General features: G+C 45.2%; 1 protein-coding gene across 1 annotated transcript; it reads left to right on the forward strand.

Moving 5' to 3' along the window:
* Window positions 1-1,209: 1,209 nt before the first annotated feature.
* On the forward strand, window positions 1,210-9,622 carry gpn1 (GPN-loop GTPase 1). Its single transcript, XM_060071169.1, has 13 exons — window positions 1,210-1,434; window positions 1,569-1,662; window positions 2,480-2,586; window positions 2,836-2,873; window positions 3,061-3,139; window positions 3,310-3,404; window positions 3,957-4,002; window positions 4,820-4,966; window positions 6,462-6,544; window positions 6,738-6,777; window positions 7,209-7,302; window positions 8,020-8,124; window positions 9,181-9,622. The coding sequence occupies exons 1-13, from the start codon at window positions 1,249-1,251 to the stop codon at window positions 9,288-9,290; spliced, it is 1,224 nt and encodes a 407-aa protein (XP_059927152.1). The 5' UTR covers window positions 1,210-1,248; the 3' UTR covers window positions 9,291-9,622.
* The last annotated feature ends 2,685 nt before the right edge of the window (window positions 9,623-12,307 follow it).

A 12,307-nucleotide genomic window follows, 5' to 3' on the forward strand; every position in this document is an offset into this window, starting at 1 on the left:
CCACACTCCTCCACCCTTTGTCCAAGCCCCAGGTAGCCGAGGGACCCGCCCAGGCTGGTATCTCGCCGTGACAGGGCGTCGGCTGCGTCGTCTCCGGCCGCGTCGTCTCCGGCCGCCTCGTCTCCGGCCGCCTCGTCTCCGGCCGCCTCGTCTCCCGCCGCTTCGTCTCCCGCTGCGCCGGCGGCGGCTGCCTCTCCTGCCGCGGCGGCGACCGCATCTCTCCTGCCCCGGGACTCTAGTGTCGGGTCCCAAAGCCGACGGAATATCGGGCAATCCCTCCCAATTAGGAACGGCACCGGCAGGTGTGGCACGACCCCTGCCCTAGCCGTAAACACCCCCTGTGGTGTCCGGACGACCACGTGGCAGGTCTCGTAAGTTCGTGTGTCCCCGTGTACGCATGTCACCTCCATTGGTGACCCTTCCCTTCCCCCCGCCAGGTCGGGCCGGAGGAGGGTGACCATGCTGCCAGTGTCCACTATGGCCTGCGTCTGTTTGGTCATCACTCTCGCAGGTACGGTTGGGCACCCAGACGCTCCCTTTGCCCAACATGTCGCCAGCATGCAGGGCCGGCCCGTCCCCACGTCCGCGTAGGCCGACGGCACTGTCACGTCCCGGTCTTAATGAGAAATCTGCACTTAGAAAATATATAAACTAGATGAAAATAAAATAATTGGTCTATATTTGAGTTTAATCAGTCATATATACATTTAGCTTTTTTGTCATTCAAAAAATCTATTAATAAAGAAAGTATACACTATAGTCTTTGATTGATTGTGTTCTTGGTTACAGCTCAGTTGGCTTGCCTCCTAGCTTAAACAGTTGTGCATTTGCCCTAGCAGAAATGTAGGATGTCTTTGTACTTTATTTAACCCACAGGGGTCCTACGGCCATGTCGCTGAGCTGGTTTCATGCTACCATGGGTCGCATCAAATTACATAGCATTCCATACAAAAAGCATGTGCTCATTCAAATTGAACATAATCTCAAACACGTACTTTATAGATCGGCTTTGTTTCTGTTATTTTCCTCTTCTTCCAGCTTGTTGGGAATGGATGGGTTGAAGTGAGGGACAGATTCTCAGCAGGGGTATGTATGTTGACATTTCCATGTTCAAAACAAACGCTAACACTGACCCCTATTGGCCAATGGCGGTCATGACAAAGTCAGAATATTCTTGAATTGTTGTTTTGCACGGCATTTTGCGACGATCACATCTGCTTTACAGCAATTGAAAGAGCGACAGGCAACATGGCGACTTCATCCAGCAACATCATGGGGGCAGATGATGGCACGATGGAAAATACAGATGGTCCTTCCGCGGAGCCTAGTGGCCCTACGGAGGAGTCTTCTTCTCCAGAAGATATACCCCAGAAGAAACCCGTGTGTCTTATAGTCCTGGGCATGGCTGGGTCTGGAAAAACAACTTTTGTACAGGTAATGCAAGTCTGTGGGGCTAACCAATTAATACTTAGCTAACCAAGTATGTTTATGATCACAAGCAAATTAATTCCGTTCTCAAATGTATCACATAATGAATAACTTATCGTCACTCATCATCATCATTTCAGAGACTGACTGCGCACCTGCATTCAAAGAAGTCCCCTCCTTATGTTATCAACTTGGATCCAGCAGTGCACGAAGTCCCTTTCCCCGCCAATATCGGTAAGACTACTGTTAAGGGAACTGATGATCACTGTTAATCATCATGGTAATTATCTCTGCAGGAGACCCAACAATTAACGTTAATGGGTCACGAGACAAAATCTATCCCTAAACACTTACCATTGAGGTACAATGCAAACGATATGTTGTCGTACTCTGGAAGTATGGCAACGATCCACATGAATGTGAGTTTACCGAGTCTGCTACAGTGTCAACGTTGTTTTAAATCCCAAAAATTTAGGTTGTTCGTGCTGTGTAAAGGTGTATATTACCGATAGTAAGCAGGTAGTCCACTACCCACGGCGTCATTTCTCATCTGCGGATTTAACCTTGTTTCATTCATTTTGTAAACCCATGCAGATAATGGGTTCTTCAAAGTTGGGCTCAGCATAGGAAATGCAGGGAATGTATTTTCCTTTTGAGTTCACTGTTTTGAATGTGATCCCTGTCTTACCCACATGCAGTAACATAATGTATGATAATATTTGGAGTCCCATATGCTGCATTTTCTTTTCTTTTGTTATTATTCTGCTGAAAGTAAATTATGGCGTGTCTATCCACTTCATAGTAGTGATGCTAATCATATGCATGATTCCAGGTTGTAACTAAAACTGTTGTTTTCAAATTGCACCTCCCATTGGTTAATTTGGATCAGACCAATGTTTGTACAAAGAAAATAAATCACAGGCATTATTGCAGAAATAGATCATTGGTTTACAGGTACCACAGGGTGGTATTCTAGTGTTCAGTCATGTTTGTCGGTGTGCTAATGAGCTTAGCCTATTAATGCATCCAAATCCAAAACATTGCCCTGCAGATATTCGCGACACGGTCAACTACAAGGAAGTCATGAAGCAGTATGGCCTGGGTCCCAACGGAGGCATAGTGACCTCTCTCAACCTGTTTGCAACACGCTTTGATCAGGTAATGGCATCCATGTCTGTTGCTGCATAAGCATGTCTGTGTATCGGAACACAAGTCTAGCGAAAAGATTGTGAGGTAGAACAAAGCTCTCCTTTTTTAAATAAACATCTGAACTCAAGAGTCTACAATTCCAAGGCACACACAATGGAAGGCTGTTCTGAATACAACATGACATAGGTTTTTTATTATTGTTTCTGCTTAATTTGAATGGCCACACATTTCCCTCTAAACTAATGCTGCCATCCACAGGTGATGAACTTCATTGAGAAGAAACAATTCAATCATGAGTAAGTGATTAAGTTACACTTTTCTATCCAATCAAAGTCCTGTTATCTCACTATTAAACTACTGTACAACCTACTGTTTTGATAAGCTGTGGAGGCCCAATGTGTTGGATCATGTAAACCCTTTCTTGTTAAAGAACAAAAAGAATACAATGCTTCCTTTTGATCACGCTGAGAGCTTTGTTTCCAGGTATGTGCTGATCGACACACCTGGCCAGATAGAAGTGTTCACCTGGTCTGCGTCTGGTACCATCATCACAGAGAGCCTGGTGGGTCCCCTACACATAGCGTCATACCTTTTTTATAAAACAACACAAATCCCTGCAGGTTGTTTAACACATACTGTACATACCATTGTCGTTACTGCTGGCTGAGGGAAAGATATTGTAATTTTCCCACTCTCAAAAGAATGGATTGTGCGTGGTGTGTGCGTCCTTAGGCCTCGTCCTTCCCCTGTGTGGTGGTGTACGTCATGGACACGTCTCGCAGCGTGAACCCCGTCACCTTCATGTCCAACATGCTGTACGCCTGCAGGTCGGTAGTGCGCTGTGTGAGACTCCAAACACATGCAGGGTTTCCCAAAGCGCTCGGCAGCTTAGGCAGTCGCCCAAGCAACACACGCCACCGTAACTACAAAAGTATAAAATAATCGAAACATCATTCACTCTCGGTGTATAGATCAGGACCAAATTGCGGGCCTGACAGCCTGCATGAAAATAAGCATAAATGGTCCGCATGTTAAGGATTGCAATTACCAAAGGGCCCTTGATTTGTTAATTTTATCTTTTTTCTTTATCATTGTTCTTTTTTGTTTAATAAATATTTCTTTGATGTACATTTTCAGCAGGAAACCCTGACATTCTGTCGACTGGACTTTTTATGAGCGTAATGCTATATGAATGATATGCAGCTTACCACACCCATCTTCCCCTCGTCTTTGATAACAAATGTACTAACTGTGGTTAGTTTTGAAGTGTGTTGTATGTTGTGTACAGTGCCACCAGAGGGTGCCGAACAGCAATGTGAGGCCTGAGTTTCTCCTGAAGCTGGGTTCTCTGATCTCCGGCCTTTATTTTGTCCCAACAGCATTCTGTACAAGACCAAGCTGCCTTTCATCGTGGTCATGAACAAGGTAGAGCTTACTCTCATGGCGCTTTGGCCTGTATGATGATTTTATTCTGTATCAGCACATCATGCACCGCCAATTGGGAACAGCGACGCGTAGCACACAACAAGCCAATACGATCAGTACTTTGAGATTGATCATCTACAGTTGACAGCCTACCATCTCCTTATGCTTTAATGCAAAGTCTCACCATTATATGCAGACAAGGAAAGGCAACTTTATCTACAGAGCCCCTTCATACACGAGGCAGACTGAAAGTGCTTCACATAGAAACATCGTTGTACAATATAAGGAAATAACAAAAGTAAAATGGATAAGTAAAAGGAAACAAAGGCAAAGTAAAATAAAATGGATTCTAGAAAGGGCAATGATTCAAGTAAGATCCTGGGGGAGTTTATTCCAGCTAGTTGTTGCATAGTAACTAAATCCTGGGAGTAATTAACGGAGTTGTCTAAGAAGATCTTAACATCTACTAGCTCCAAAATGCAGCCATCCCATTGGTACAATGGTGTGAAGGGGTGGCACGGGGGATAACAAGGTCAAATCCAAAGCTTGTGTGTTCTGGCCGGCCTCTCCCCTAACTTTATATTTATTCATGCCGTTTGGTTTTGCCTACCTTTCCACTATTCTAGACTATTTTGCACTATTTAGAAATTATTTATTGTAAATATTACTTATTTCATTTAATTTGACCTAATTTCATCCTTCTATACTTAATGCCCTCGGGTCAGAGACATATCAAATCTCGATTCCTCTATTTGTCTTGTTCATTTAGTTGGAATTGACAATAAAGCCGACTTTGACTTTTGACTTTGACTTGCAGACGGACATCATCGACCACAGCTTCGCCGTGGAGTGGATGCAGGACTTTGAGGTGTTCCAGGACGCCCTGAACCAGGAGACGTCCTACGTCAGCAACCTGACCCGCTCCATGAGCCTGGTGCTGGACGAGTTCTACACTCACCTGAGGGTAGGAGGCTGGGGCGAGGGGGGACAGGGACGGGGTACTCTTGGATTGTACCCCGGTACTGGTTGGCCCAGGGATTTTCCATCCATGCATGGTTCTACTCACTCAAAGTGAGAGCAACCTGACATGCTTGAGGTTTGGCGGGAACCTGGGGACCACTTGACTGTAGTTTTTTGGTCCCCATGGTTGACTGTCTCTTGCTGTCTCTTATGGCTGAACGATTAATCGAATTCAAACGGACATCACAATGTAATGGAGGGCGATTTGCAAATCGCAAAGGCTGCGATTTTTTTGTAAGATTTGTATTAGGGCTGTACGGTATAAACCCTGTAGAAGTACACCGGTGTGAATTTACGCAACTGTATGGATTTTGACGTTACCGTGTGACCAGTCGACGGTGTTGTGTGTAACGTGTTCCAAAGTAAGCAACGCGTTAATACAGTAACGTAACTACTTTTTCATGTTGCGCGCAACTACTGAAAATATGGTAACGAAATAAGTTCCTTTTTAAATTCGGCGCAACGTTATTTGGCCAGGGACAGATTTGACAGCGATACTGCCTTCTCATTCTACACCATACGAGGCAGACGCTGTTAGTGTGAAGCTGTCTCTGCATCTCTGACCTCGCTTCCACAGACATTTTCCAAAGCCAGTGAAGGAACAATAATACAAACGCCATCACTGTTTACCCGTGTAAGGACATGGTTCCCTTTCAAAATGTCAAGAAAGGGAAAGAGATGGTCAAAACACTCTATCCCAGGTACGCGTTACCTGTCCGCACACACTTCAGCCAAATTGGGATGCCAAAACTAAACGGCAAGGTCCACAAGCAAGTGGAGAAACAAATCCATACTATTAAACATTAGTGCTTTTCAGATATCTTTTTCAGAAAAAGATTTAGCATTTTTTTCTATGCAGTTTTGTTGCATAACCAGTATTTTACCCCTTGAGAAGCATTTATATTGAAATTAGAAGATACAATTAACATACCATGATATAATACTGTTACTGTCTATGCACCAATTCATACTGTGATATACATTTCAGTCCATACCGTACAGGCCTTATTTGTATCTATTTTTCCTTTACCATTCAATAGTTAAATAAAGATGTTATAATATCAACTCATGCCTCAATTCAGCTCAACACATAGACCTGGCCTAAAGGAAAGAACAGTTTATATGTAGACTGCTTCCAATGTTGTGTTGGTCATACTATAGGATGATTAATTGCTTGTGTTTAGTAAATAATACAGAACATCAGGAACGTTAATCGCAATCCCAATATTGTTTGAAATAATCACAATTTGATAATTTCCCTAAATCGTTCAGCCCAACCGTCTGACGGACTGGTTTTGACTTGCCTTGTAGGCATTATATGATGGGGAGGTATGAGTCTCTGCCATAATGTGTGTGTGTGTGTGTGTGTGTGTGTGTGTGTGTGTGTGTGTGTGTGTGTGTGTGTGTGTGTGTGTGTGTGTGTGTGTGTGTGTCCTCAGGTGGTGGGCGTGTCTGCGGTGACGGGCAGTGGATTAGATGACTTCTTCGTCCAGGTGGCAGAGGCTGCCATCGAGTACGATACGTGAGTGTGATGACGCATTCCCACCAGTTATCCAAATAAATCCTGTTTATCTATTTGTGTGGAAGTGCATGCACGTGGGAACCAATGGTTTACGCGCTACTTCCAGTGGGTTATTCTTTATTAAAAAAAGGTTCAGCAGTGGAAATCCCATGTCCTGTTTTAAGACGTTCCCATCCTCCTTGTGTTCACGTAGGGAATACCGGCCGGAGTATGAACGCCTCCACAGAGAGCTGGTGAGTAGCCTCCGAGTTGTATGACCTGTATGGCTGCGGGAAGACCTTGCTGCCCGTCCTGCCGTGCGCATGAATGCACAGGCAATCAGAGCCCTGAACCCAGTCACTCAGTGATACCGGACTGCTGGGCAATCCCCCCAAACCCCCCCCCCCCCCCCCCCTGCCCTTTGACGCTTTAACCCTGGTACATCTCCCTGTTTATCCATTTATTTTATATGTATTTATAATATTCGTCATTTCTGTTCAAACTAATATTGTATTTTATTCTATTGTATTTTATTTATTGAGCACAGAAAATACAGAGTCAGTCACCAAAACATTTCACTGCACATCCTGTTTTGAGTATGTGACCAATGAAAGACCTTTGAATCTTTGAATGAAGCCTAACAATGTTCTCACCGCCCACCGCCCTCCGACGGCGTGGTGTCCAGGCCGAGGCCCAGAGCAAGAAGCAGGGGGAGCAGCTGGAGCGGCTGAGGAAGGACATGGGCGCGGTCAACATGCAGAACACGGCGCCAACTACAGGTTAGGAGGCCGGTCCAGCGTGGACACGTTGTGCACATGGACCCCTGCTCTGGCTCCGTCTCTGCTTCTATTGGTTGCCTTTTACCTAGTGTCTGGAGAGTAGTGGGATCATCTCGTAGTCGGGGTCTCCGAACCCACCAGCTACTCCCCCACCCTGACCAGCAGGCTTCAACATATGACTGATGAATGAAAAGTGGTGTAATGGTAGAATTTATCTTATTTAAACATGAATTAAAGTTGACGTATTATACCACCAGGTGAGTGTGTTTAGCCATTACAAGCCGTTTTGCAAATCTGCCTCTTCTGACATCACAAGTGGGCGTGTCCACCTAGATGTTTGACATAGAGATGAGCATGCTGCTACAGTCCACTGGGTAGGCTGGCAGACTGATCTATCCGTCATACATCTAGGACGGTGGACACGCCCACTTGTGATGTCAGAAGAGGCAGATTTTCAAAATGGCTTGTAACAGCTAATCACTCTCACCTGGTGGTATAATATGTCACCTTTTAAACATGAACTTAGCCTTTTAAAAGTCACATTTAATTTCATTCCCATTCATGTATACTAGTAGAGTTAGCTGTCAATCACAATGATCTAAAAGCGTTTAAAATCTTTTTTTCTCAAGGCACTTAACTAAACCCTGATTGGGTTAGGTTTAGGTCTGGTGTTCATTGTGTCCATGTCTCACTCTGGCTGATGTAATGTCGTTGCAGAGGAAAGCAACATAGCCGGGCCGAGTGACCTCATCTTCACCCGCGGTAACCCTGACGACACGGACGACGACGAAGACAGCGACACGGACGACATAGACCACACCGGTGAGCGCGCTGTACTGTAGTTCGAGGAATTGGCCTTTGAGGGGGATGGGGTAGAGTGTGGCTACAACGTCTTTCCGACTGGTGCCCCGAGTGGCTTGACGGGCTTCAGCCAACCCGTCCGTCCCCCTTCACACTACCCCCAGGGTGAGGCGGTCTCAGCCCCACCTCCCTCCCGTGGCACGGGGCTGCGGCGCTGTCTGGCAGAGGTGCGGTCGGTGCTGGGAGGTGGCCGTCTGTCGGCCTGTTTATCCAGTGTGCCTCAGAACGGCCCTTCTGTGTCCCTTGCCGATTCAGCGGCAGCCAGTAGGGCTGCTCGATGATGGGGGGAAAAAATCATTAACACGATCATTTTGGTCAATATTGGAATCGGGATTATCAAAACTATTATTTTTGAGTTTGAAAACATGATGCATTCATTGAGCATTTCTCTCCAAAAAAAATACTTTGAAGCTGAGAACTTTGAAATTGCCCCTTAAAAATAATGTGCAAATATGTATCCAGCTGTTCTAAAACATTTAATGAATAAAATAAATATATAAAAAAACATATCTATAGTTAAACTCTATTATATTAGTTTGGAGATCGTCAAAAATCGAAATCATCGATCAAAATTGGATTAATTGCACAGCCCTGGGAGCAGGTGTGACAGTTGCTCCTACCGCTCTCAGTCACACCTCCTGCCAGTGGCTTTGCTCGTCAGATGTTGTGTACTGACCAGTTTATTGGAGCGTTGGCTTGACGTTGCAGCCACAGCAGGTGGTAAACACTGACTCGTCCGTGCTGGTTCATTTGTGGCAATCTAGATGTGTAACTGTTAACATTAAATTAGCATTTGGGGCATTTAGCAGACGCTTTTATCCAAGGCGACTTACAATAAGTACATTTGTCATAAGAATGTGAAACAATATTATATCGCTGTCTATACAGTAAGGATGTTCATAGAACCAAGTGCAAAGCACCAACAACCGCCAACCGATTAGCATCTGAACCGCTCCTTGACTAGCCTTTCTGTGCATGGCCATGGCCATCGTCGTTTCTCTCTTTTATTTTTCTTAGTGACCGAGGAGAGCAAGCAGGGTGACGCCTTCAGGAACTTCCTGAAGGACAGGAAGGAAGTGGTCCAGGTTCGAAACACCAGGACGTCCGGGGCTCCTGAGGCGCCCTGAGCAAGGGACCCCGCGGTGACCACGGCGACTGCGTTGAGTGCTCCAAGGCAATGTCGAGTGGAAGATGGTGGGCAGTTTTGAGTGTACCCCCTCATAAGACTATGTATGTACCGCCCGTAAGGTGATGCAGCAGGTGAGGGAAGGGGAGAGCGGGCTGTGTGCTTCACCTCTCTCACCCACGCAGGTCCAGAACCGGAAATAAAGTGACTTCACACGGAGGTCATGACCGCTTGCATCAGTGTTTTCCTTCCAGAGAGTGCAGTTATGTATCGCTAAGGGGCTCCTAAATGACAAGGGTACGTCTCAAAACTCTCCGCAGCAGTTGCGTTTTCGAGCCCTTGAATAAAGAAGTCCCCCACTATTCTCCTGGCCACGGTGTGCATACGTTTAGCAAAGCCTTTTCAGGGTAAAACACCAGTCAGGGACCAGGTCAAGGGCCCCATGGTGCTGCGAGCCCGTTGACCCGGGAGCGCTTTGGTTGATGGGCTGTGTGTTGGCTTGCTCCAGCATGAAGCCGGTTGTCCTAGGGCGTGCTGCTGAACCACTAGGCAGTAGTGATGTCGTCCTTCAGGGCGGTGTGTGGCTAACACAGTGGTAGATGGTTGAAATGTTGATGCAACAGAATGTTCTCCACCTGCATTGGGAAAAGAAATTACTTATTTTTATATAACAATAACATGTTTGTTTTGCTTCTCTGTGCCGGCAATGACGGTGTCCGCTTATGTTTCCAAGAAATAAAGTCACTTTTTATTTATCTTGTTGAATGCGTTATGAAGGCTTATTGTTGAATGAGTTGAAGGCTTATTGTGGATTTTCACAGTTTGCATGCATTTGCTATTTGGAGGACATTCATGTGTGCCTACAATCCGCCTGATTGGAAAGTGTCCAATATTTTTACTGGATCCGAACCATAGATTCTATGGATGCTCTTCATTATTAGACATAAAATAGACATGATACATTATTAAGCACATGGTAGCGTGAAATAAATAAGTATATTGGTGTATTAATATATCAGTAGTGGTAACAGTTGGGTGACAGTACAGTTATTGGATAAAAAAAACGGGCATCAACACACAGAATGGTTCAAACAACTTATCACAAGAGAGATATAACACAAGATGAACGGGAACGTGCCACTTGAGAAGTCAACAGTTTTTTGGGAAGTGTTCAGCTTTTTACATTCCATCTGCAAGGGTGTCCGTGATGCCAGGGCGGCTTAACGACAACTGACTCAAAGGATGAGCCTTCCTCTGTCACCATCTGCCATGAGGAACCGCACTCCGCTACATCGGTCTGTCCCTTCTCTCATTCACACCGCTCGGTGCGTGTGTTGCTGGAGCCGGGCGAGATCCAGTAATACAAAAACGAATTAATGCATGAATCAAACTATATTTACGACGATGTCTCGGGAGGGCTGCCTTGGAACTCGGCCCGCTTCTTTGGAACTCGGCCCGCGTCCTCAACCGGCCAACAAGTCGAAATCTTTTAAATCTGGTGGGTTCTTCTCGGCCGCCTGCCTACCAGCTGGAGGGTTGTGGAGTCGTGCTCACGAAGCCTGCGCCTCCGCCTCTCTCCCTCCCCCACCCCCACCCTTCAATGACTCACCTCCGCTGTGACATTTCAGCACGACGTTCCACTCCCTGCTCTCATTCTTATCATTCTGTGTTGTCTGTTCATCACATCCCGGCCCCCCTTCCCTGGTTCACAGCCAGCCCCCCCTCCCCCCTCTCGCCGTTCTGGTCCACCCTGCCGTGGGCTAGACATGGCAGTGGGCACGTATGGAACAAAAGCGGGAAAAAAATGAAAGAATCTTGACAGACGGAGGAGGCAAAAACACTGTCAGTCTCTCAAGACTCGCATGAAGTGATTGAAATGACTATCCCTTTTCTATAAACCCCGTCTCCTGTATCATTAAGTTTGGCTTTGTTTGTGCTATTTCATAAACATGTGAAGTACAAGCAAAGATTGCTGCTGCTGGCATCAATGCAGCTGAACAGATGCTGCAGGTGAAGGTGGCGTTGCTCAAAGGCACTTGGGTTGAGATCAACAAACGTCCAAGCAGTTGGAGAACACATTTAGGTCATGATCCCAAGGTTTAAGTGAAGCACATTAATGCAAAGGAATAATAATTGCAACCATAAAGCATCATTTCTGACTCAAAGAGGGAAAGTAGTGCTGGATTATCAGGCATGCAGTGCCTGCCTGCTTAGCACTTCAAGTGTAAACAGATGAGAAAAAGCAAAATATGCCATGTTTATTTCATGGTATAATTATTTCCTATTTCACAGAGAATAACTTATGGAATCATATTGCCATTAAAAGCTAATTTATTATAAGCAGTTTCATTTATTCATGGTTATTCAATTATGTTATTAAATTAGAAATTGTACAGATCAGCCTTAGTCCAATAGTAGGGTCACCTCCTCTGTGCCTCTCTTTCCAATGACATCACTCTAATGATCATTGAGAGTAAAATAAACTGACCTCACCCACCAGGAGCTCTCACAGAAGTGATGTCATTCCTTTAAGCTGATGTCATTCCTTTAATGTTGCTCCGGCAGTGCACTACTGGAGCCGAGAGATGAGCGGAGTTGAATATCAAAGCACTATATCGCTTACGTCAGTGAGTGGTTTTTGGCCCATTCCCAAGTCATTTGTATTATTACTGCGATAAAAATCATTCAGGCTGACAAAGGGGGTTACTGCACATATCAGGATTAACCAGTTATAATTGCATAGTTTTGGATTGAATTCCAAACTGTGGATCTGTCTTTTTAGAATCAAATCTACAACAATATAGCATCAAAACGTTCTATTTGTGTATTATTGGTCTTTCAACTCAACCCAATAAAATGATACAGCAGCACAATGAGGGGAACACATCTTCAAACTAAAAAGGTGTGAGCATGCAAAAGGTCCACTGCAGTGTGACCTCACAGAGTCTACTATACTCTTTTGGGAGGAAATTAATAATTCATAAAATCTTCTGTGGTGTGGATGTGAGAGTGAAAGAG

This window comes from Gadus macrocephalus, chromosome 14 (genome assembly GCF_031168955.1).
Source record: "Gadus macrocephalus chromosome 14, ASM3116895v1".
NCBI classification, from domain to species: Eukaryota; Metazoa; Chordata; class Actinopteri; order Gadiformes; family Gadidae; genus Gadus; species Gadus macrocephalus.

Bases quoted from the DNA above. Each gene is read 5' to 3' on its own strand.
- gpn1 (XM_060071169.1), top strand. From the start codon at position 1,249: ATGGCGACTTCATCCAGCAACATCATGGGGGCAGATGATGGCACGATG. The intron at 7,303-8,019 runs GTTAGGAGGCCG...ATGTCGTTGCAG, and splicing joins GAACACGGCGCCAACTACAG to AGGAAAGCAACATAGCCGGG. The intron at 8,125-9,180 runs GTGAGCGCGCTG...TATTTTTCTTAG, and splicing joins GGACGACATAGACCACACCG to TGACCGAGGAGAGCAAGCAG.